A 26,893-nucleotide genomic window follows, 5' to 3' on the forward strand; every position below is an offset into this window, starting at 1 on the left:
GGTCATGAACTTTGGGTAGGTACCGAAAGGACAAGATCGCGGATACAAGCGGCCGAGATGAGTTTCCTCCGCAGGGTGGCTGGACGCTCCCTTAGAGATAGGGTGAGGAGTTCGGTCACACGGGAGGAGCTCGGAGTCGAGCCGCTGCTCCTTCACATTGAGAGGAGTCAGCTGAGGTGGCTTGGGCATCTGTACCGGATCCTCCTGGACGCCTCCCTAGGGAGGTGTTCCAGGCATGTCCCTCCTCCCTAGGGAGGTGTTCCAGGCATGTCCCACCGGGAGGACACCCCGGGGAAGAGCCAGGACACGCTGGAGAGACTATGTCTCTCGGCTGGCCTGGGAACGCCTCGGACTCCCCCCAGAAGAGCTGGAGGAAGTGTCTGGGGTGTGGGAAGTCTGGGCATCTCTGCTGAGGCTGCTGACCCCGCGACCCCGGAAGGGATAAGCGGAAGAAGATGAGTGAGTGATGAGAACCCTCAAAAATATTTGGGTCAGGCTAATTTGACTCGTATATATCTCTTGGCTCTCTCCACTTTCTAATCTTGACTCTCTTAAATAAAAGCTCAAGTTAAATAAATCTTATATGGTCTTATATGGCGTACCATGACTGAAATGTTTCATATTTCATATCCATATTAAGTTCCATAAAATTCTAATCAGACTGTCTGCATCACAAATGACTCCATCCTTTGAAATCCTTTACTCACCTCTACAGTAGAGGTCTCTCCCCTCTCACTCTCTGTGCTCCTCTGCCCTGACTCCTATAGGTTAATAAGGATGGAGGAGTGATTATTATTAATGTATTATTATTATTTCCACTAATGGTAACCATACCTTGAATGAGATCAGCTCGATTTTTCAGAGCTAAAACAAGTGACAGAAATCAACATTATGCTAACAGTTTAACTTAGTGTGCTAGCCAGGTTTTTATTTATCAAAATGGGAACACCTGGTTCATTAATTACATGGGACTCTCTAGTGTTAGCTGGAGGCTGGAGATAACTAATTGTTACTACCAGCAGTAAACAGGTTTATATTATTATTTATTTTAACTCATATTTGTCTTTATATTGAATTGGTCTGCATTTTTGTAAAAAAAAAAAAAATAGAATAAATAAAAAAAAACTAAATAAAACACCAAATTATTTAGGGGGGCTTAAGAATATTTGAGGGAGGCTTCAGCCCCCCTAAAATAGGCCTAACGACGCCACTGTTTGTAAATATTCACCTGGTTGTCATGGTTCTGAACCCCCCCAGAGACCGAAACCCCTTCAATCAGGCTTCAGGTTCTTTAATGTGGCGTCGATGGAGACCGCCCCCTAGTGGTGAGTTGAATAACCTGATGGTGGATTCACACTGAAAGCGTCAAAAATCCCCTGTGGAGGCTCGCGACGCCTGCATGGCACTGCTTGGTAGATTCACACTGAAAGCCTGTCGATGCCTGCAGTGGGCGGGGCTAAAGCTGCGCTGCAGAACTGGAGGGAACAAAGTGCATATAGTCTACATATATCTATATACAGCATGCACATCTTCAGTTTCCTATTTCACCGTGGATCACACTTTGGGAAGCCTTTATATTTCGCCGTTATTTCCACATAGATAAGAGTATGAGTAGATATGAGTTTGATGCTCCTTAACAAGGTTGGCCCCGGTGAAGCTGCAGTCTGTCTGCGGTGATGTTGTTAAAACCATGAGGCGGGGAGTGCCGGGCCACGCGGGACAATGCCCCCCAGGCCCCGGACCCCCCCCCGCCCCTTCGCCTATGTGCGTATGAATCGTGTAGGGGGGGAAGAAGGGGGGGCGGAGGCCGAAGCCAGGAGGCAGGACCAGCGGAGCCGGCCCTGGAAAGACGCCCACGCTCCCCCACCGGCCATCCAGTTGACGGGGGCTGGCCCTCCGAGCCGGGCCAGGGCCCCACCGTACCTCCACGGGCGCCGCCGGGGCCCCCAGACGGAGGGGGATTTGGGGAATTTGGTCATATTGTTAAAACTGTGTTTTGTGGTTTATAAGCACAGTTTTTAATTATTTTGCGTTGGATCGATGTAGCAAATAAAATCGTTCGGACCATACAGCCCCTCAACCAGTAGATACGTGTTTCACATGAGCAGTTCAGGTAAAAACGGCAGTCGAAATCAGAAAAACCCCCAGCACCCAAACAGTGAATCAATGAACTTGCATCATATAGCACTCCAGGAAAAATACTGTATTCTGTTAGAAAAAAACCTAGAGACTTTGATCTTATTTGGGGACCCTTTTTGGATTTTTTGCCTTTATTGTACTAGCTAATGATCTGAATCATCTACTACTGCATTAATGAATGTGTTTTTTCAGGACTTGATTATTTACTTTATTATTCATTTGCTCCAGTATTGATATACATATGTGAAAAGAAGCTAAATGATTTTGAATTATGTAATGTATTGACCATATGAGGGAGGGAAGGGGAGAGGGGTGTGTTTTATTTATTTATATTTCTTTCTTTCTTTCTTTCTTTCTTTCTTTCTTTCTTTCTTTCTTTCTTTCTTTCTTTCTTTCTTTCTTTCTTTCTTTCTTTCTTTCTTTCTTTCTTTCTTTCTTTCTTTCTTTCTCTTTCTTTCTTTCTTTCTTATTATTTATTTATTTTTGTTTAATTATTGTTATGAAAAGTAAAAAAAAGGGGAAAATATTGATATTTCTATTGTTATTGTAAATCTTATTTTTTTTTCTTATTTCCCTCAATAAATATATCTATAAAAAAAAGAAACGGCAGTCAAAGCAGCAAAAATGTCAGTTTCAAATGTCAATTTTTCAAACTTTTTAAGGACCCGCGGCCGCCCTGAAACCACAGTTTGATGTGTGTGTTGGATGAAACATGTATGCATGTGAATGAGTGTACGTTTGTGTGTACATGAAAGTACAATCTGCATTGAGGCTTCTCGCTTCGGGAATCCCGGTCTGTGATTGGACACTGCCTCGGCGTCGCCGCTGCTCATTTGCATAAAGTTGAGCTTTTTCAACTTCAAATTGACGCTCTGGACGCCGCCAACGCGCTGCTTCCGACGCGTCTCGCAGCGCGCTTTCATAGAAAATGAATGGCATTCGGACCTATGACGCCTGTGGCGCTTTCAGTGTGAATCCAGGGTAAGGCTGCGTTCGTCCCATGATGCTTTGCTTCCACCGGGCTCAGAGCCAGCAGGTCCAAATGGGCCTCGTTGCTCGTCAGATTTCCCTCCGACATCCCGATCCGAGCCCCCATCGTACTGCCCCCCCCTTAAACTCCCTCACCCGCCAGCCTGTGCCCTCTCCTCTCCTCCCATCAGCCTCGGCGTCGGCGTGCTGACAGCTCTGTGTCACAGCTGCTGACTTATGGGCTGTGAGGATTCTGGCCTGTCAGAGCCGAGTCTCCGCCGCCGTACCTGCCGGAGCTCGCCGCCGCCGCGCTCCGACTCCTGCACCTAGAAAACCCCGCTGCAGGTTTCATTTTAGTTGATTTTAATCCCAGAGAGTCGGAGGAAACCTCTGGTGGCAGCAGCAGACCGGCTCGTCTGCTCGGACACGACCCAACAACTCAACGCTGATCAACGCAGCAACATCACGCCTCACAATCCTGATTATTTATGTTTCTGCCGTTTCATTTGTGTCTTCACACTTATAATGTTCAGCAGTCAGTTAAATTTAAGACCAAAAAGACAGTCACACACTTTGAACCCCATGTAACTGTGTAACAAGCACTCACTTTTATTACCTGAAGCTCTTGACACAAAACTCTCACTCACTGTTATTGACATCTTTTCTGCTCTGCATATGAGACTCCAGCGCTTTGATCCCCATTGCACTTAAAACATTTACAGCGAACCACAACAGCCTCGCTGACATCTCGCTGGCATATTAGCTTTCAGCCACAACGAGAAACTGGGATTTTCGACCCAGTTGTCCCTAAATTCACATTTAATCATATTTTCTTGCCTTGTCTGGAGATGCTGAGGTCGGGGTTGCCAGATCTGGCTGACGGGTTTCAACCCAAACGTGATGTAAAACCCGCCGAAATAATGAAAAAACAGCTCAATTCATACATTCTCAATGTTAAAACTGTAAATTATCACAGTCATAAGCAAATGAAGTTCCACAACACTACTAAACAGTCCAAAAAAAAGTTCAGGTTCCAATCAAAGAGTAGAATTAAATTGAGTAGATTATAGCAAAACAAATATCAGTGAGTTTATTAAAATAATGAAGTAAATAATGAAAAACCAGTTCAAATTATACATTATCTATGTTAAAACCCTAAATTATTAAATGCTTTATACATTTCAAGTCTGTTTATTGTGATATAGTGAGTTTATTGTGTAAGTTTCTACTTTTTCTGCCATAATGGAAACTTTTTTGTTAATAATTTCTCGTAAATATTTTCTAAAAACCAGGAAAAGCAGCCCAAATGTTATCAACCCACCTAGTCCTATATTTTTCAGCCTAATTGAGCTGAAACCTGCTCCATCTGGCAACGCTGACTAAGGCATCTAACAACTGGTAAACAGATTTATCTCTCCTCAAAACGAACTTAATGATGGCCGGATAAACTCCCTCTAAAATTAAGATTCAAAAATTAGGACCCTTGGATTGAGATTTAAGATAAATTAAGACATTTAAAAGGTCTTATTTTAGTAAAAAAAATGAATTTTTAAGGCTTTTCAAGGACCCGCGGCCGCCCTGAAACCACAGTTTGGTGTGTGTGTGTGTGTGTGTGTGTGTGTGTGTGTGTGTGTGTGTGTGTGTGTGTGTGTGTGTGTGTGTGTGTGTGTGTGTGTGTGTGTGTGTGTACACTCGTGTTGACCTGGCTCAGCAGATGATGGAGGCAGGTGATTTCCTTCTCCAGGTCTTTGGTCTGGACCACCAGCTGGTTGCAGACGGCCTGAGCTTCCTTGTTCGGGTCCAGTGAGAAGACCAGCTAATTGAGATATGAGAGGGACACAACAATCTTACGAATGCAGACTGACATTGAGTGAAACAGCGACACGTGAATGTTGAAATCACGAGAGAAGAAGAGCCGTACCTGCGAGGCCCGGCGAGGAAAGCGGCAGATGACGTCCTGAACCATCTCCGTCAGGTAGGAGCACTGCTGGTTCACACTGATGAGGAAGTTCAACAGATCCTCGCTCCTGAAACACACCAGAACTCAGCAGTCAGGATTAACCTGACCCAGCGTTAAGCCCCGCCCCCTTAGTTACTGTTGCCATCTCGTACGATCTATGGGCTTTTTTTTTTACAGTTTTAGTACTAAATCTAAAGATATATTAATCGGTAATATGGTTCAAATGGAGGTGAGGGTTTGCTGATCGCAGCACATGCTGGAGAAGCTTCATCTTACCGTCGTCATGGTCACAGAGGACATCATCCAAGATCAGGGTGAGGTTAAATTAATTTACTATTGAATTTTTTACTATTTACTATTACATGACTTTAGATTTAGCCTTCAGGCATAATAACTGTGATTAAAACACCAGGGGCCTCATGTACAAAACGTGCGGCGCACAAAAAACTTGCGTACGCCACATTCTACGCTCACGGTCGGAAATACAAAGAATGATTTGAACGTAGACAGTTACGGTCTTTCACGCACACACCAAGGCTGGCGTACGCACTTTTCTGAGGTTTTGTCCGTTGGCGACACTCACTGGTGATGCAGTGAAGTGCAGAATATGAGGAAACGTGACGTCAACAATAAGTTCACGACCACGTGAAGGAAACGACAGTCCCCACATCACCAGATAAGTTACACACGAGTGGAGCTGCAACAATCTCACAATCAACCACATGAGAGAGATATATATATATATACATACACACACACACACACACACTAGGGGTGTACAAACAAGGGTACCTCACGATTCGATTTCGATTATCGGAGCTTCGATTCTTTGATTCTTCGATTATAACGATTGTCAATTCGATTCGATTATTGGTGCCACGATTCTTCGATTATTGTGATTTTTAATGCTTTTTTCCATACAAGATTGATTTTGTCTTCATCTGTGGCTACATTTGTAAATAAATAGCCAATCAATTAACTCAGTTCCTCTAACAACACTCATTAAGTAAATAACAAGGTTTTTTCAACATTTGACATGTATTTTTCAAAGACACAAAATAATTTATTTTATGACTATGTAAACATTTGCTCTTTTACTTACTTAACTTTAACATTGACCAGGGAAAGCTGCACTTGCATGAGAGCCCCCTCTATTGGCGGAAAACACTGAAAACGGTCAAGCCCTGGATTTAATGAGTTCATTAATTCAAGTAAACAAGATATGTACTTCCATCAAATTTATTTAGTGTAAACATATCTGCCCTATTTCAAGTGAACAATAAGAAATGTGCATTCTTGAAAATAAAATGATTCAGCAGCTTATTCAGTCTGGAATCTGGATAGGATAACTAAAAAAAAAAAAAGAAGTAATTAATCGATTCCAAATCGTCACGTGACGCATCGCGATGCATCGACACATCGATGAATTGCACCCACCTCTAATACACACACACACACACACACACACACACACACACACACACACACACACACACACACACACACACACACACACACACACTCAGATTGTGCAGGATGTCACACGCCCATCAGGTTGTAAGCAGGATGGGCCACAAGTGTCACCACCTCCAGAAACCTCACGTTGACAAAAACAAAAGAAAAAAATGAATAAAACAAAAAGTTGTCATAAGCCGCCCAGTTTCCACGTCCTCTCAGCAACGCTGGATGAAATGATCCTGTCAGAGATTACAGAGGCTCCCGTAGAAACAACGTCTCACAACAGACTGTTATTTACTCCGTCAACGTCTCACGTGCTTGTTTTTCTTTTATTCCTGAGTGCATGAATAGCGCTTTGAGACGGAGGTCAAGGCTGAAGATGCTCAGACTGATTGATCGTTTGGGCCACTGAGGTGCCAACCTTCATTAATTTCCTCCGGCCGCGTCGTGGAGCAGGTGGCCGGAGCCTCCTCTCCATCACACTCGCCCGCTAGAGTCATCCCTCACGGGGAACGGCCACCTCGGATGATCACTTATTTATACTCATCCACCTCTCCATCCTCAAGCTCTGGGATATTGATGGCTCCTAATGGTGGGTCTCCCCTGGCGAGGGCAGCGAGCAGGCAGCCGCCCCGTCGCTCCCGACACTCTGTCAGAGGGGGGAGTAAACAGTGTCAGCCGGGCGGCGCTGCACCCACACCTCCCTTTTCCCCGTGTTAGTTTATCTAGCAGCAGAGAGTGATGACGGCCCGGGTGGGAAGATCTCCGAAGGCCCACTGCAGGATCCATGCAACTGAATATTGAAAAAAGAAGGCCAGTTTTTATTCATTTTTGGGGTGAATTCAACAATTCCTGTCCTTCAGGACGGCTGCTGAAAGCACAGAGGTAGGTACTGAGTACCTTACGGCTCTTTTCCACTAGTACCTACTCAGCCTCGCCTCCACTCGGTTTGGTTCTTTCGTCTAACGTGCCGAGTAGATACTTTTTCTGTAACTACTCGGCCGAGGTTCTAAGCGGCTGAGTCGGGCTGTGATGTCATCACAATACAGGCCACCGATTGGTCGGGGGGTTGGAGTCAGACGTCTGAGTCAGGATGTGACATCAGAGAAAGAGACGGCAGCTTCTTGTTCATTTTATTTGACCAGCAAAGGCAGCAAAAGTCTGTTTGGTGATCCAACTCTGAGGTGCAGATGTTCATAAACCTGGTGGCTGAGGAGAGAATTAAAAAGGGATTTAGACGGGCGATAAGGAACGACCAGATCTACCAGGAGGTCTGTCATTTCATAGCTGCTCGCAGCCACCAACGGACCTTTCAGCAGCGCCGAGACAAACCAAAAAAAATTTAAAAAGCGTCGCTGCTTGAAGCTTCTCACCAGGGCTGGGGATTGTTTAAAATGTCGATTCCGATTCTTAAGATTCAGGATCGATTATCAAGATTTGATTCGATTCCGATATTGATTTGGGTTAGTGTTATTAAAACTGTTTGAGCTGTTCCATGAATTATATGACTAATTATGCAACATATTAATACTAGTATTATATTGAGATTCAACAGAAAGTATTGGCAGCTAATGATGCTGTAAGGACCAATCACAAACAGATCCAAGGCAGCAAACAGAGAGAGGGCTGTATGAAATCAGTTTTACTTTTGAACACATTCCGTTTTTCGGGTTTTTTAATTTTTGAGAATTTGGTTTTTAGAATTTTATCCAAATGTAATCCCAAGACAGTATATAAAGTAATGAAATATAGACAATGTATGCAATTATAACTGAAATAGTTCATGTTTTCATACCTTTACACATATTTAAAGGCAAAAACATGGCACTAGTTATGCTAGTGTCCAACAAATCATTTCTTTTTTGGGCATAAACAAAAAAATACCAAAAGTTGTAATGTTATGATGAAAAAAAAATTTAAAATTTTTTTTAAAAAATCGATCTTTAGACATACAAATCAATTTTTAGGAATATATATTAGAATCAAATGTTTCAACACAGGCCTACTTCTCTCTCATTTTTTTTTACTTTGAATATCAAACACAGGCCCCAGATCCAGCAGCACATATATCATCTCCTCCAGGTTCTACATCTTTAGTGTTGTTGTCTTATTCGTTTAGGTCACACAATCAAATACGTCACAGCAGCTTCACTCCAACCTCCTACTTCTGCTCCAGGTGCTGAATTGTAGTGGAAAAAGAAACCAGGCCGAGCTGAGTAGAGCCGAGGAGATACTAGTGTATTTTCTATTTAAATCCTATTTAAATTTCCCTCGCTGAAGTATTTGGTCAACATAACTGTCTCATGTTGCTCCTATAAAAACTCTTTAATGAATGTTGTTTCCGTTGAATCCAACGAGACGGCGTCTCCCTCGGTAGTCGGGGTCGGCAGAGGATTCATGGAGCGCCGCGTCTCCGCAGCTTCCCATCGCCTCTCACCTTACAAATCATCAGCGCTGCGCTTAAACCATTATCCCCGGATCAGCCGCGGCGGTGGACGAGGACAGCGGGATGCTCAGCGGGTTGATGGATGACTTCCAGCGCAGGAGGACACATGCATCATTTTAAAGAGAGAGGGAGGAGGGTCGAGGTATGTGGAAGACATCTAATACTGACTTCTTCCTTTTCCTTCTCGCTCGACTTTGTGACGTTAATAAAACATCTGATGTGAGGATAAAATTCAAGATGTATCATTTAAATGCGTCATTATTACGCCGCTGAAGAACAAGTCGATGGTTGGTGGTTTGGGACCAGCGCTAGTTGTTGTTTCTGTCAGTTTTAATTTTAGTTTGAGTCTAGTCTTTGGGTCAAGCTATCATTTTAGTTTTTATTAGTTTCAGTCACGTTCATTCTCCTTTTCGTCGTGTCCAGTTTCAGTCGACTAAAAGTCTGAGCATTTTAGTCTTATTTTAGTCAGAATTGTCCATTTTAGTCTAGTTTTAGTCAAAGATTGCATTTAGCCAAACCCATTTTACAATTCAAACAAGGTTATCTTATTATTATATTATTGTTACCTTATAGACTCAAGAATACATTCATTCCAGATACAGAAGACTCTAATGTGAGTTTACAACATATTTATTTTTCCGCATTTCTCCGTCTTTTTCTTTTTTGACGACACATTCGGTTTTCTTTTCCCACGTCTACTGTATGTAGTGAAAGTGTTTCCAAAGATCTAACAACTAAACTGGTTTCAAGATTAAACCAGAGGAAACTACTGAAAACATGGGCATAAAGGATCTTTGGTAGAACATTTCATCTTGTTTTGGTCAATGAAAATGAAGACACATTTTAGCAGAGTTTTTATTTTGTAATCTACATTTCAGTCCCGTTTTTATTCCTCTACGATATTGCATCATATATTTAATTATCGTTATCGTCACATGACCAGCATTTTCATTGCGTCTCGTCTTCCTCAGGTGATAAAAGTTTGTTGACGACGATATTTTGTCACAATTTTCATTGACGAAAGCAACTTTAACCAGCGCCGAACCGTAACCCCACTTTTTCCTCCTGGTCCATCGAACTTCAAGTGTCAACTTAAAACCTCACATAGATATGAAGAAGCAGAAGGTTTATAGCACTAAAAACAAGCTTCCGAGCTGAACCAGGACCCAAAGGACACGTGTGATGCGTTTGAGTTTCAGCACATGAGATGAATCGTGAAGTAAGCTGGACTTTTATCTCAGATTTAACACCAGCCTCTTCACTCGCTCAGATTCCTCGACTCGTTTAAAGATATATAGAGAAATATATCCGGGCTGTAATGTATTCATATATCCCAGTCGACTGGTTGATTTATTAGTCTATGTGGCGTGGCTCGACAAAAATCTGATTTGTCGATTATTTAAATTGAATTTCATCTGGAGGAAAGTACCAGGTTCTTAAAGGGGGGTTTTCAGAGTGCACCTCTTTTGGTGGCTTTTGATTAGTTTTAGTGGATTTTGGCAAAATTTTATTTCAAACATATTCTAATATTTAATTATTTTACTCTTATTTTATTTCATTGTATTTTGTACTCATCTTATTGTATTTATTTTATCTTTGTAATATATGCCTTTTATTCAGCTGTTTTTAACTTTGGTCAACCTCAGCTGTTTTAAACTGTATAAATAAAGATCGAGTTGACTTTGCTATTTTGGATTAGCCCAACCCACTGATTAGAGACGGATAGATAATAATAAAGTAGAAGGACAAGGATTTGTTGAACTATATCATGTCAGAGACATTTGCAGTGAGGCAGATTTTCATAAAAGACTACGGAAAAAAAAGCTGAATGCAAACTTTGTAAGCAACAGATCCCAGCTCCTCATCAAACATGGAGAATCACCTGAACACCGTAACCTGCCCCGTCTGTTCTGAGTATATGAACATGTCAGAATTGACATATTTCAATGTTTTAGTCTAATCATTTTGTAACTGAAGGTGCACCTGCCGGATGTTGATCCTCTCACTCCGACCCACCTGTGTGCCGTTAACATAACTAGCGTCGTCCCTCTCTCTAAACGCTACTGCCTGTTTCTTGCTGTGGTGGGAGGGTGTTTTATTAAATACTTGTATTTTCCGCACTATAAGGTGCACTTAAAATCCTTACATTTTTTCAAATCAGCAGTGCCCCTTCTGTATGAATTTTGTTGTGCTTACTGACCTCGAAACAGTTTTATGTTGTTAAAAAATATTCGTCAAAATGTTTCAGTGACTTTGGTAGCGACGAAACAACTTGGCTTGATTGATGTTCAGAGCGTTCAGCTGACACATTGAAGTCGGCCCTTGGTTGTAACGTCAGACAATGTTAGATAACTAATTATGTAGCGATGGCAAGCAACCATCATCCAACATCTCATCAACGTGTACCTTTCTGTAATTAAACATCAACGATACGTTTTTAGAGTTAACCCAGTTTTCAAATGTGTATCATAATCAAATATAATTAAATGTTGTTCCAACCTTGCAGTAACTTCAGGTGTCCACTATCGTCCACATCGGCAACGATGAACCAATCAGAGAACAGGACGACACTTACCTTTTATTTGCAGATTCATGGAAGACAAATTATTTAAAATATTTAAGTATTTTTGTATTTAAGTTACAACTGAACAAGTTGAATAAAGTTCAACTTATCAGACTGTTTTGTTTGGCTTTATACATGTTTTATCATTCGCCTTATAAGCCCCTTTCACACAGAGATTCCGCAATATTGGCGTAAAGAAGTCCTGGCAATACGCCGCCTCTGTTGGTTCACACAGAACCATACAACGCCGGCATAACGCCGCTCCCGTCTGTAAATTCACACAGCATGCCGGCGTTCCGCAATCAGAGGCGTGACTACAGCGTCAGCGTCTAGTGTGACGTATAACACGCGCGTCGGGCAGCGACCTACAATACAAAGAAGAAGAAGAGTATTATTTTCAAAACAACAATGGCGGGTAATGTGAGTGCGGAGGTGCTTTTGCTAACCGTGTACATTTTCACCACCGTTCAAGCGCAAGCAAAGTTGCTGTCCGTTTTATTCAATATGCTGATGCATACTATGGCGGCTTCGTCTGAGCAACGTGTTTCTGGGATCAGAAACACTTTGGAGGAGAAACTGAAGAGAAGCAGGGAGCGGTTCGAGGCAGAAAGGCGCACGGACCTCAGTCGCAGTAGACGGAGACGTTTGGTTCTTCTCACTCAATTCGCGCTGGTCTCTGAAAGAAGAATGTGGAGGAGAGAGAGACCACAAGGGCCCGTGTTCTGGTCTAATGTCCTCAATAATTTTGATGACGAAGATTGGCGGAGTCATTTTCGTATGTCGCGGAACACATTTGATTTTGTGTTGGGACTCGTTGAGCCACACCTGAGGCGCAAGAAAACAAACTGGCGACAGCCTCTAGAACCTCGGCTTCGACTAGCCGTTGCTTTGTGGTGGTATGCTACCCCATGTGAATATCGGTCTATCAGCTGTATTTTTGGTGTCGGTGTCTCCACTGTTTGTGGGTTGGTACGCCAAGTTACCGCAGCATTGAAGACGGCCCTTTTTAAACGATTTGTTGACCTGCCGAGTGGTGCACGTCTTCAGGAGACAATGGACGGATTTGCCGAACGGGGATATCCAATGTGTGCTGGTGCCATCGATGGGACACATATTCCCATCATCGCACCCCATGACGACGCACCAGCCTACTACAATCGGAAGGGGTGGCACTCCATTGTTCTCCAGGCTGTTGTTGACCATAACTGCTGGTAAGGATCAAGGCCTACATTGCAATTATTTATAATATAATATAATATAATATATATATAAAATCCCCTCCAGACATGTTTTAAGATGTCTACTCTACTTTGCATAATAATTTGTGTCTGACAAGGTTTTTCCTACCAAAACAGTAAATTTGTTTTGTTAAACTCCAAAAAATCACAGCAACTCCTTCTCCCTCATTAAAAATTGAGCACAGATATACTTTGTCTTTTCAGCTGATCAATCTGAAACAGTCTAAACTCTGCACATATATGAAGAAGCACAGTGAAGCTCAAATGTGCAACTGGATGAACAAGAAAACCATATTTTAGTGTGGAGGGGGACTTGAACTATTATGTGTTTCATATGTTGATCTAAACACCATCTTTTTGTTGTTTCAGCTTCACAGACGTGTATGTGGGTTGGCCTGGCCGCACACATGATGCTCGAGTTTTAGCCAACTCGCCCATCTACAGAAAAGCCGAAGAGCAAGGCGGGTACCTCTTCCCACGCGAAGTAAGTGTATATATCCCATTTGACAAGTATATCTGTCGAGTACTCAAGTTTATGTGTCAGATGTAATTATATAAAATACAATCATGGTGATATACCCTATATAGTGTGTATATGACGTGTGTTTTATTTATATTTATATATATATATATATATATATATATATATATATATAAAACACGTCATATACACACTATATAGGATATATACAAAACACACGTCATATACACACTATATAGGGTATATATAAAACACACGTCATATACACACTATATAGGGTATATATAAAACACACGTCATATACACACTATATAGGATATATATAAAACACACGTCATATACACACTATATAGGATATATATAAAACACACGTCATATACACACTATATAGGGTATATATAAAACACACGTCATATACACACTATATAGGGTATATATATACTTTTTGCCAGTATAGACATGAAGTAGGTCTTAAATTGCATTCATAATGTTCTCAAACAGTTCTTAAGTCTTACATTTAACTTATACATCCTCATTGCTCTGCCCACAGAAATCCATAACTGTCGACGGAGTGGAAATCCCTGTGCACATAATCGGCGACCCAGCTTACCCCCTCAGAAAGTGGCTGATGAAAGGGTTCACCAACCACCAAACACTTGATCGGCGGCAGCGAGGCTTTAACTATCACTTGAGCTCGGCAAGGATGGTGGTAGAAAATGCCTTTGGTCGCCTGAAAGGTCGCTGGAGGTGCCTGGCCAAGCGAAACGATGTTGCCACTGCTTTTATGTCGGACATTGTGGTTGCCTGTTGTGTTCTACACAACATATGTGAGATTAACAAAGAACACTTTTTGCAAGAGTGGAACACTGAGCGACCTGATCTCCCTGAGCCTGATCGGGTCGCTTATCAGGGTGCACAAGCTCACGGCCACCAGGCTATCCGTGACTCAATTATGTCAATTTTGTAAGTTATGTTATCATACTTGTGGTGTGATAATTGCCGATACATGAAATCACATTCTTACAGATGGAAATGATGCCTGTTGACAATAAAACTATTTGTTGTGGCTTAATAGTGTGCAGACCTCACTCCTTTGTACCCTGAAATTGAATATTGTTTGTCTTGCACCTGAAAGATTTGCCTGGATGTGCACACACGGCATTTAAAAAAATAATTGATCATAGAATGAAATATGCATATTTTGTGTGTTCAACTGCTGTGTAAGGTAGGACAACATCAAAACACCCATTTTCTCTTAAGTCAGAAATAATGTCTTTGCAAATTGAAGGTGTTCCTTTACAAAAAAAGGCATGGTTTGCATAAAATTATTTGCTTGCTGTTATTTCTAAGCTAACACTTAAGCAAAGGTGCATTGCTGTACAAAAAGTGTGGGAGTTCAGATCTGAGAAACAAAACAGAAACTGAAGGGATTAGGTAAAGTAGCTTTATTATGTGTAACTTAGTGCAAAGTAAACAAAAGGGCAACAATATAAAAGGTCACATAACTAGAAAGGAACATTTGTGCAAAAACAGCAGTGCAAAATCACAAGGCACAACAGGGTGTGTGTGCATAAATCAGTCCAGCTGCTGGATGATGAAGGAGGAGGAGGAAGGTGGGTCAAAAGACTCGTATGATTCGGAATGGTGGCGAGTGTTACTGTACTGGGGTGGCGGCGGAGAATAATAATTTCTTTGGGCGGGATACCGGTGCTGTTGGGCTGGAGCAGGGTGCTGTTGGGCTGGAGCAGGGTGCTGTTGCGCTGGAGCAGGGTGCTGAGGAGCTGGAGCAGGCATTCGTGAAATGAGGTCCCGCAGAAGTGAGGTTTGTGTCTGCATTTCACTAGTGATGTCTCTGAACATGTTGCTGAACAAAGCAACATGGTCTGCCCGCTCCCGTGTGTCGGCCTCTCGTGCCTCTCTCTCCGCCTCCTGCGCCTCTCTCCTCAGCTGTTCTTCATGGGCCCTTTGCCTGTCCATCCTAACACGATCCCGCTCCTCATCCTCTCGGTCCATGGCCAACAGCAGCTCCTTTATCTCGGTAGTGACCACCTGGGCCTTTGTCATTCTCCGCCTTTTCTTCGGCGGCAGGTTTTCTATAGAACAATAGAGCACATGCGACATTAGCGAGACGGTCCTTCATGGTCAAACACATTAAAAACATATGGAAAAAAAATCAATCACGAACAAAAATAAGTTTTTACCTGATTGGTCGTGAGGCACAGTTTCCAAGCCGCTGCAGTCTCCGGTGTCTGTAATGTAACTGCTGCCCGGGGGAGACGCAGGAGACGCAGAACTGGTCTCGGCGGTGTCGTCCATGTTGCTCAGTAGAGCAACAGGATTTGCGGAGTGGCTAGTCCCCCAAATTGACTGGCACAGGTCAAAATATGGCCAATCCAGTCGCCCTCTGCCACTCCTGCCGTTATGGTCATTGACCTGGTGGAACTTCTTTCGAAGGCTTTTCAGTTTGCTGATAACCTGTGCCTTGTCCCGGTCAAAGCCGCGCTCCTGGAGCTCTTTCGCCAGCTTCTCCAGCAACGGTCCGTCTTTTACCGTCCCCGATATGTGTCTGCTTATTTCGTCCTCTGCGCGGAGGGTAAGGAGCTCCCGCACCTCTTTGTCTCCCCAATTTGCACACATTTTCTATGTCTTCCTTCGCTCAGGTAAACAGGTAAACTAGCAACCGTTCTTCTTCTGCAACTTTTTAAATCCCCCGGTGGCGGGTCGCCCACATAATACGTCATCAAACGCCACACCCCTGGCCCCGGCATGCCGGCTGTGTCATTCACACAGACCCCGTTTCGGCTCTGTGACTACCTCCGCTGCCGGCTTATTGGTGGGGCCACTTGGCCCCCCCATTCCGCCTCCGTGACTTTCACACAGAACAGCGAGGCGGCTTAAAGGCGCAACGTTCCCGCCTCGAACTGGCTGTGTGAAAGGGGCTATAGACTAGACGGGATGTACCAAAAAGTGAATGTAAGGAGCATTTATGGGTACAAGTCGGGAACCGGCCTACTTTACATATTTCAAGGGTGCTGAATCCAAAAAAAACGGTACCCGAGCAAAATTTTGAGTTTTTGACCTTCTAATTTGCATATCAAAATGGCCGCCAAACTGCCTGTCTTTCTCAGTCGTTGGACCATTTTCCCCAAGTTTTTTTGTAAGTAGGCATTCAAAGATGATGAATTAAGTGTCTAGATCTATAGTCTAGGGTCAGAGCAAGGATATAGTGGAGGCTCAGTGCCTTTTTATGTATATATATATGCAAAATACCAACTTTTAAGGTGAAATTAAGCATTATTTGTGTCATTTTTAAGGCCGACATAGATATTCAGTCAATATCACTCTTAAATGTTCCCAGTGTGTATATGATATGTGATGTATTCCATATTACATAATAATCAAGAAAAACACCATTGCAAGTTGTCTGAGAATTCATTTTTTTATGCAAACAAAGCATAATGCTCTTAATTCAAAAATCGAAAAATTTAAGTGAATAGGGAAAAAAAAACATGAAACTTCCCTTGAACAGTTCTACAGATCAGATCTTGTTTCTGTATATTTTCTTTCATGTTTCTAGCTGAATTGCTTTGCTTTCATCTGTCTTCTTCTGTAAGTTCCATAGGTCATTTGTTTTGGTAAATTGTTTTTATACCTTTCTAGTTTGCTTGTGTGCCATTTGTCTTTGGAATTTCATTTTGATTAGTATTTCTTTCTGCAGTCCTTTTCCAAGTTCTTTGGTTACCCATTGCCTTGGTATGCTTGAGGACTACAACTCCACATTTAAACAAGGACATTGGTCATCACTCTGACATGTACACATTGCAGTGCATAACAGCCCCGATTTTCGGCATTTGGCTAGGTGGCTGTAGGTGGTTGTAGGTGGCTATAGGTGGCTGCAGGTGGCTATAGGTGGCTGCAGGTGGCTGCAGGTTGCTGTAGGTGGCTGCAGGTGACTATAGGTGACTATAGGTGGCTGCAGGTGGCTGCAGGTGGCTGCAGGTGGCTGCAGGTGACTATAGGTGGCTGCAGGTGACTGTAGGTGGCTGCAGGTGGCTATAGGTGGCTGCAGGTGGCTGCAGGTGGCTGCAGGTGGCTGCAGGTGGCTATGGGTGACTATAGGTGGCTGCAGGTGGCTATAGGTGGCTGCAGGTGGCTATAGGTGACTATAGGTTGCTGCAGGTGGCTGTAGGTGGCTATATGTGGCTGCAGGTGGCTATAGGTGACTATAGGTGGCTGCAGGTGGCTGTAGGTGGCTATATGTGGCTGCAGGGGGCTATAAGTGGCTGCAGGTTGCTGTAGGTGGCTGCAGGTGGCTGCAGGTTGCTGCAGGTTGCTGTAGGTGGATGAAGGTGGCTATAGGTGGTTGCAGGGGGCTATAGGTGGCTGTAGGTGGCTATAGGTGGCTGTAGGTGGCTATAGGTGGTTGCAGGGGGCTATAGGTGGCTGCAGGTTGCTATAGGTGGCTGCAGGTGGCTATAGGTGGCTATAAATGGCTGCAGGCGGCTATGGGTGGCTGCAGGTGGCTATAGGTGGCTGTAGGTGGCTATAGGTGGTTGCAGGGGGCTATAGGTGGCTGCAGGTTGCTATAAGTGGCTATAAATGGCTGCAGGCGGCTATATGTGGCTATAGGTGGCTGCAGGCGGCTATAAGTGGCTATAGGTGGTTGCAGGTGGCTATAGGTGGCTATGGGGGGCTGCAGGTGACTATAGGTGGCTGCAGGTGACTATAGGTGGCTGCAGGTGGCTATAGGTGGCTGCAGGTGGCTGCAGGTGGCTGCAGGTGGCTGCAGGTGACTATATGTGACTATGGGTGACTATAGGTGGCTGCAGGCGGCTATGGGTGGCTGCAGGTGGCTATAGGTGGCTATAGGTGGTTGCAGGGGGCTATAGGTGGCTGCAGGTTGCTATAAGTGGCTATAAATGGCTGCAGGCGGCTATATGTGGCTATAGGTGGCTGCAGGCGGCTATAAGTGGCTGCAGGTTGCTGTAGGTGGCTGCAGGTGGCTATAGGTGGCTGCAGGTTGCTGCAGGTTGCTGTAGGTGGATGAAGGTGGCTATAGGTGGTTGCAGGGGGCTATAGGTGGCTGTAGGTGGCTATAGGTGGTTGCAGGGGGCTATAGGTGGCTGCAGGTTGCTATAGGTGGCTGCAGGTGGCTATAGGTGGCTATAAATGGCTGCAGGCGGCTATGGGTGGCTGCAGGTGGCTATAGGTGGCTGTAGGTGGCTATAGGTGGTTGCAGGGGGCTATAGGTGGCTGCAGGTTGCTATAAGTGGCTATAAATGGCTGCAGGCGGCTATAGGTGGCTGCAGGCGGCTATAAGTGGCTATAGGTGGTTGCAGGTGGCTATAGGTGGCTATGGGGGGCTGCAGGTGACTATAGGTGGCTGCAGGTGACTATAGGTGGCTGCAGGTGACTATAGGTGGCTGCAGGTGACTATAGGTGGCTGCAGGTGGCTATAGGTGGCTGCAGGTGGCTGCAGGTGACTATATGTGACTATGGGTGGCTGCAGGTGGCTATGGGTGGCTGCAGGTGGCTGTAGGTGGCTATAGGTGGTTGCAGGGGGCTATAGGTGGCTGCAGGTTGCTATAAGTGGCTATAAATGGCTGCAGGCGGCTATATGTGGCTATAGGTGGCTGCAGGCGGCTATAGGTGGTTGCAGGTGGCTATGGGGGGCTGCAGGTGGCTGCAGGTGGCTGCAGGTGACTATATGTGACTATGGGTGACTATAGGTGGCTGCAGGCGGCTATGGGTGGCTGCAGGTGGCTATAGGTGGTTGCAGGGGGCTATAGGTGGCTGCAGGTTGCTATAAGTGGCTATAAATGGCTGCAGGCGGCTATATGTGGCTATAGGTGGCTGCAGGCGGCTATAAGTGGCTGCAGGTTGCTGTAGGTGGCTGCAGGTGGCTATAGGTGGCTGCAGGTTGCTGCAGGTTGCTGTAGGTGGATGAAGGTGGCTATAGGTGGTTGCAGGGGGCTATAGGTGGCTGTAGGTGGCTATAGGTGGTTGCAGGGGGCTATAGGTGGCTGCAGGTGGCTATAGGTGGCTGCAGGTGGCTATAGGTGGCTATAAATGGCTGCAGGCGGCTATGGGTGGCTGCAGGTGGCTATAGGTGGCTGCAGGGGGCTATAGGTGGCTGCAGGTTGCTATAAGTGGCTATAAATGGCTGCAGGCGGCTATAGGTGGCTGCAGGCGGCTATAAGTGGCTATAGGTGGTTGCAGGTGGCTATAGGTGGCTATGGGGGGCTGCAGGTGACTATAGGTGGCTGCAGGTGACTATAGGTGGCTGCAGGTGACTATAGGTGGCTGCAGGTGGCTGCAGGTGGCTGCAGGTGACTATATGTGACTATGGGTGGCTGCAGGTGGCTATGGGTGGCTGCAGGTGGCTGTAGGTGGCTATAGGTGGTTGCAGGGGGCTATAGGTGGCTGCAGGTTGCTATAAGTGGCTATAAATGGCTGCAGGCGGCTATATGTGGCTATAGGTGGCTGCAGGCGGCTATAGGTGGTTGCAGGTGGCTATGGGGGGCTGCAGGTGACTATAGGTGGCTGCAGGTGACTATAGGTGGCTGCAGGTGGCTGCAGGTGACTATATGTGACTATGGGTGGCTGCAGGTGGCTATAGGTGGCTGTAGGTGGCTATAGGTGACTGCAGGTGGCTATAGGTGACTGCAGGTTGCTATAGGTGACTATGGGTGGCTATAGGTGGCTGCAGGTGGCTATAGGTGACTGCAGGTGGCTATAGGTGGCTATAGGTGGCTGCAGGTGACTATAGGTGGTTGCAGGTGGCTATAGGTGGCTGCAGGTGACTATATGTGACTATGGGTGGCTGCAGGGGGTTATAGGTGGCTATAGGTGACTATAGGTGGCTGCAGGTGGCTATAGGTGGCTGCAGGTGGCTATAGGTACCAAAGCGTGTGAAACTGTTACGATCCTCTTTGCTGTTAATTCACCTCAGGCAAAGGGTCCTCAGCAATGGGACTGACCATGCTATGTACTGATCTAAATATTCAACTTGGTACGTTTCATGGTGGTCTCTTTTTGATTATTTTTCCCTATTTACATGGGTTTTTAGAGAATTTAGAGAACAAATGCTTAATTTGAAAAAAAACCCGAAAAAAACAAAAAAAAACATGACATCTCAGACAACTTGCAATGGATTTTTTTCTTTGTTATCATATAATATGGTGTACATCATATGTCATATCAAAGGGAAAAGAGTAACTTTTATTTAATATTTATGTCGGCCTTAAAAAATGACACAAATAATGCTTAATTTCACCTTAAAAGTTGGTATTTTGCATATATATATACATAAAAAAGGCACTGAGCCTCCACTATATCCTTGTTTGACCCTTGACTATCGATCTAGAAACTTAATTTCCTCATCTTGATTGCCTACTTACAAAAAAAAATAGGAGGAAATGGTCCAATAACTGTGCAAGATGGGCAATTTGGCAGCCATTTTAATATGCAAATTAGAAGGTCAAAAACTCAAAATTTCACTCGGGTACCGGTTTTTTTGGACTCAGCACCCTTGAAATATGTAAGGTAGGCCGGTTCCCGGCTTGTACCCATAAATGCTCCTTACTTCTTATAAAAGGCCTTTTTTCTGAAATCCGTCTAGACTATTATAAGTGGGTGTTCCTTATGTATGAAAACAGACCCGTTCATTGATATTGCGCTTTATGGTCCAAAAAATACGTTACATATTCTGATATTTATTTGAGCCTCACCGAAGTATGGTTTCGCTCCGTTGTTGTTGAATCAGAAAATAAACACTCGCCGCCACCGTGTGCAGTGCAGAATGATGGTATCGGTCAATTATTAAAACATGACAAAACAATCGTTTTATTTAATTGTTCCTTTTTACTTTAGCTTAGTTTAGTTTACTTTAGCTATTTTATTAATGTGGTTTAGTTTATCGTTAGTTATTTCTTATTATTTGAACTCCTTATTTTTCAATTATTTTATTATGTACTTTTAGGTATTTATTTATTTATGATGTTTTTTTTGTTTCATGTGGGTATTAAAGTGAGGATGTGTGTGAAAATGGCCAGATGTGTGTTTTTTGTGAGTGTGAGATTTTCTATGTTAAATTTAGATTTTATTATGTAAAGCACTTTGCGTTACTAGTGTATTATAGATAAAGTTTGATTTGATTTATATAATATTGCTCCTATTAATTTCGACAGGTGTGTAATTAATGCAAAACATTTGATCAGAAAAGGATTTAAAATATAGCAAATTGCCCTATAGTCGAAATTCGAAGGCTTCAGTCGATCCACCCGGGAACTGGACCTCAGCGGCCCGGTGAACCCGCCTGCTTGACCTGCTTGTCAAAAACCTGGGTGTTATGTTAGATGCTGATCTTAACTTCCAGAAACACATAGCTAATGTCTCCAGGACTGTCTTCTATCATCTCAGAAATATATCTAAAGTAAGATGCTTTCTGTCACAATCAGACTCTGAAAAGTTGGTTCATGCCTTTATCTCCAGTAGATTAGATTATTGCAATGCACTTTTTGCAGGACTGACAAAGCAAGTGTTACATAAACTCCAGCTTATTCAAAATGCTGCAGCCAGAATTCTAACTAAAACCAAGAGGTATGAACACATCACTCCTGTTTTATCCTCTCTGCACTGGCTCCCTGTTAAAGAGTAGATTTTAAAGTATTTCGTATTGTCTTTAAATCTATGAATGGCTTAGCTCCCTCCTACATGGTTGACATGCTGACTGAATACATACCGGACGGATCCCTTAAATCATCCAATTAGAGTCTTCTCATCATACCTAGAATTCACACTAGATCTGCTCATGGTGCTTTCAGTCACTACGGTCCCACTCTCTGGAATTCCTTGCCGCAGGAACTAAGGTCTGCTCCAACAGTGCCCTCTTTCAAAAGCAGACTAAAAACTTACCTTTTTGCACAGGCGTTTGAGTAAACTCTACATGGTTGGGAGGGTGATCGCACTTTTGTTAAAATGGAATTATGGTTGTTGTTGTTTTTCTCTTGACATACTTTTTTTCTGTTTCTGTTAGGGATGGGTGGTATGGACTAAAAAATGTATCACGGTCATTTCTGGCATTTATCCCGATAACGATAAAAATGACGATAAAAACTCAGCCTTTGTAACTATAAATCTATCACCACATTCAGTCTTTGGAGCCCCCAAATCCCTGCTCTAAAAGAATACTAAATGCTACTAAACTACACCAATTAAATTGAATTGATAAAAAACAATTAAATGAGTCCACCTGTACTGGAATGACTCAGACCCGCCGTGTTTGTTAAACTTCATCAACGGGAATTTATCGTTTTTACCGCGAGATGACAAATTCTTACCGTGGGGAATTTTTTTGACGGTTTATCGTGAACGGTAAAATATCACCCATTCCTAGTTTCTGTTATTGTAAACCTGTAATTTTGTTTGTTTGTTTATGTATGTGGCAGAGTGGAGGAGCTGCAGCCACTCAGGCTGACGGGACACAGGTGTGGCCCGTCAACCTCTCCACCCTGCCAGCCTTATAAGAGGAGAAGCTGCTGCTGAGACTGGTGGTCAGACTGAAGCTGTTGGAGAGGCTGCTGAAGCACGTGTGTCCTGGGTGTTGGAAATAAAAGGGTTCTGCACAAAACTCTGTGTCCTCCTCTATCCTGTCGGTCGGGACCCGTAGCAATCGCCCTGCTACACTGTATTTGAGCACATTGAGTCCATGCTCATCATGTGAAATGTGCTTTATAAATAAATGTGTCTTTGCCTGGACGTGCAGATGAGACTCTCACCCGCTGTCAGCGACTCCCAGCTGGTTGATGGTATCCAGGTCCACTTTGTCCAGGTGCATCTGCTGCACAGCACTCAGCACCTTGTGCTGCTCCGCCGGGTCCGTGATACCGATCTACCAAACGGAGGAGAAAATAGGTCCTTTGTGCTCATCGTCATGTTTTTACAGAGGATCCAGTGGGCCGGTGTGAGTGTTTGAGGCACGTTGTGAAGCCGCACCGGGGATTTGTTGGAGGTTAAGACAAGTATTAGTTTTATCTTTTTGTTTCTGAGGGGCGATGACAGCCGCTCTTCTCTCCGGGTCGCCCCCCCGCTGACAGACGTACCTTCTCCAAGTCCTCCCTCTCCATGGTCAGCAGGTGGCTCCAGGTGACGTCGTTCTCCTGTTGGACACAATCAAGACGTTCACAGTTGCGCCTGCATGCAGCTTCACCCCCCCAGTATCAACAAGCTACCTGCACCCGTCGAGCCCAGGCCTCACATTTCACTTCTCCTGACCCGTATTTAATTCGGGCCACACCAAACCATCTGGAGGTGTGGTATGTAAACACCACATCTCATGACACGTTCCCAAGCGTGTAAACGTCAATCTGTCAGTGATGAAGCACATTCGGGATCATCGCTCGCCGCCCACGACTCTGCGTGAAACTGCAGGAAACGTCTCAGCGGCGGTACGATGAGGAGAACGTGCGTATCTGGGCGCCCCGAAACACCAAAATATACATCGAAGTGTTATGTCAGTGTGCAGATAAATACTTACGGTGATGATGTCACTGAGGTGGCCCAGGTTCAGGCCGTGCAGCAGGAGCTCCAGATCGTTGAGGACGCTGAGGAAGGAAGAAAGAACGAGGAGTTTTAGATAAACGAAGACGATTAAAAAAAGATTAAGCACAGGGCCGACGCTTACATAAGTGTGGTTTGAGGCCTCCAAGGGACATATACACACACACCGTATATATACCGTATTTTCTGGACTATAAGCCGCTACTTTTTTCATAGGTTTTCAACCGTGCGGCTTATACAAAATTCTGTGGATTTTTCTTCCACCGCTAGGGGCGCTCTATAATGATAATAATAATGACTTGGATTTCTAGCGCCCTTCAAGGCACCCAGAGCGCTTTACAGAGATTTCATTCATACACATCCTCACTAGTGGTGGTAAGCTACGTTTTTGTAGCCACAGCTGCCCTGGGGCAGACAGACAGAAGCGTGGCTGCCATATCGCGCCAAACGGCCCCTCCGACCACCACCAACATTCATACACATTCAAACACATTCACACGGGGCAAGGTGGGTAAGGTGTCTTGCCCAAGGACACTACGACAGCAAACTGGAACAGAGCGGGATTCGAACTGCCGACCTTCCGACCATTGGACGACCCGCTCTACCACCTGAGCTACTGCCGCCCCTAACTCTACTCTACGCTCTAACCGGAATTAGAATCAAAACTAAGACAAATTAATGCAAAGAAGAATACGCTGCTTCTTCTCTAGCAGATAGAAGTAGAAGCAGATTTCAAACAGATAAATAGATAAATAAATACGTTATTTTCTCTTGGTTCTGTCCTGTGTTAATCAGCAAAGTTGCTGCCGTGTTAAAAGACACTGTTAGGAAAGGATCTATTAGGTACAAACATGTACATCATTTACAGTTCAAATCCTTCTGTACATGTTGTAAATATCTAACAACATAAATATCTGCGGCTTGCATATCTTTTTTTTTTTTTAATAGAGCGGATGCGGTTTGTATGCAGGTGCGGCTTGTATATCTTTTTTTTGTTATTTTTTAAAAAATAGAGCGGGTGCGGCTTATAGTTAAGAAAATACGGTGTATATATATACACAGACACACATATACACATATACACACACACATGTATATATACATACAATTATATACACACATGCAAGTACTTTGGTGGCAAACGTCAGGTGATCCGTCAGATAAGCAGCGCCAAAACGAATCGCATTCACGAAAGAAGACAATGATCATCGAAACAAAGCCTGCTGGATTAACCACATTTTAATTGTGATTTCTGTCAAATCACAAGAAACTAAGTATGGAAACACCGGGGTGTTGCTGATGACCCTGACATTAAAGGGATTATCTGAGCAGTCTGGTCTGAATCGTTTTAAATCAAGTAAGGAAATGTATTTATTCCGAAATCAAAGTTTACAAAGGAATAAGAAGTCCTTTAAAGGTACTGTAAGTGAACGTCTGTTTTTTTAATGATCAAGCGGTCTTAATCAGACGGGCTGAAATATAAATGAATCGAGGTTTAGTACCAAACCTCAACTCAAATTGACCAGATTATTAGTACTATTTTGTCTTACTTTGAATTAAATAATAAATGGCAGCATGAAAATAGTATAACGTTGTTTTTTTTAGGTCTACAAAACAAATATGAGACGCTTTTGTGACAGTATGGAGTGAATAATGTGGTTTTGGATGTGTTCATAGCTGAGATGAGTTGAACTGAAGCCAACATGGTGCCGGGCCGTGGTTCTGGTGCCAGACGTGAACAAAGCTAAACTATCACGGTAGAGGTTTCAGGATGTCTACAAGTTTGATCCAGTTAAATTTAAGACCTTTTAATACCATTTTAAAGAAAATTTAAGACCAAAAAGGCTGGCACTGGCAGGCTGCAGCAAAAGCTACGTGTTTTCAGCTCTGCATGTGAGACTCCAGCGCTTTGATCCCAGTTGTACCTAAAACATTTACAGCGAACCACACAGTAAGACAACGACTAAGGAATCCAGCACTGAGCTCAAGGTTGCCAGATCTGGCTGACAGGTTCCAGCCCAGACGCGATGTAAAACCCGCCAAAATAATGAAAAACCTGTTCAAATTATACATTCTCTATGTTAAAACCCTAAATTATTAAATGCTTTATAAATTTCAAGTCTGTTTATTGTGATATAGTGAGTTTATTGTGTAAGTTTCTACTTTTCTCTGCCATAATGGAAACTTTTTTGTTAATAATTTCTCCTAAATATTTGTAAAAACCAGGAAAAGCAGCTAAGATTTTATCAACCCTCCCAGTCCTATATTTTTCAGCCCAATTGGGTGGAAACCCGCCCAACCTGGCAACCCTGTCTGACGCGTCTAACAACCGGTAAACAGATTTATTTCTCCTTAAAACTATTAAATAAACTTTTCCTTTTCAAAGTGTAAGAACACTTTTGATGATGACCGAATAAACTCCTCTCAAATTAAGATTCAAAAATTAAGACCCTTGGATTGAGATTTCAGACGAATTAAGACGTTTAAAAGGCCTTATTTTAAGAAAATGTAATTTAAGACTTTTTAAGGACCAGCGGCCGCCCTGGGATTATTAGGGCCCGAGCACTGACAGTGCAAAGGCCCTATTGTATCTGTAGGAATTGTTCTCGTTTTTTTTTTCCAACGAAATGAGGGCCTTTTTGCCCCTAAACGTGCACTAAAAGTGAACAAATTTTGCACGCAAGCCAGGCCTGGCGAAAAATGTGATATTTAATGGTTTGCATTAATGGGCGTGGCCTAATGGCTCAACAGCGCCCCCTAGAAAACTTCGTGCCTCAAGCCCCATAATACAGTTTGACGTACATGCACAAAAATCGCTACACACCTGTATCATGTCGCAACATAAAGAAAAGTCTCTTGGCGCCATGGCCGAAACCGAACAGGAAGTCGGCAATTTTGATGTAATCGTGTAATTTTGGCGCAAATGTATGCCACTTCTTCGGCCATTAATGCGGCCCGAACCGTAACGTGCACCCAGGTGTTATACATCAAAATGTGCGTCTCCATCCTGCGACGACATGAATTACTTTTCTCAGTCAAAAGCGTTACCGTGGCGACGATAGACGCCAAAAAGCACGCC

The 26,893-nt window shown here is 43.8% G+C and overlaps 1 protein-coding gene across 1 annotated transcript in view; it reads right to left on the minus strand.

Moving 5' to 3' along the window:
- Positions 1–3,329: 3,329 nt before the first annotated feature.
- The window catches only part of asz1 (ankyrin repeat, SAM and basic leucine zipper domain containing 1), a 73,814-nt gene continuing 50,250 nt past the window's right edge, over positions 3,330–26,893 (minus strand). Inside the window, exons 11-16 of the mRNA XM_061722739.1 lie at positions 23,792–23,858; positions 23,358–23,414; positions 23,034–23,146; positions 5,030–5,135; positions 4,799–4,924; positions 3,330–3,434 (exon numbers count right to left, since the gene is read on the minus strand). Coding sequence (XP_061578723.1) covers positions 3,330–3,434; positions 4,799–4,924; positions 5,030–5,135; positions 23,034–23,146; positions 23,358–23,414; positions 23,792–23,858 — 574 coding nt within the window. The remainder of the gene's footprint in view (positions 3,435–4,798; positions 4,925–5,029; positions 5,136–23,033; positions 23,147–23,357; positions 23,415–23,791; positions 23,859–26,893) is intronic.

Source organism: Cololabis saira, chromosome 5 (genome assembly GCF_033807715.1).
Source record: "Cololabis saira isolate AMF1-May2022 chromosome 5, fColSai1.1, whole genome shotgun sequence".
Taxonomy (NCBI): Eukaryota; Metazoa; Chordata; class Actinopteri; order Beloniformes; family Belonidae; genus Cololabis; species Cololabis saira.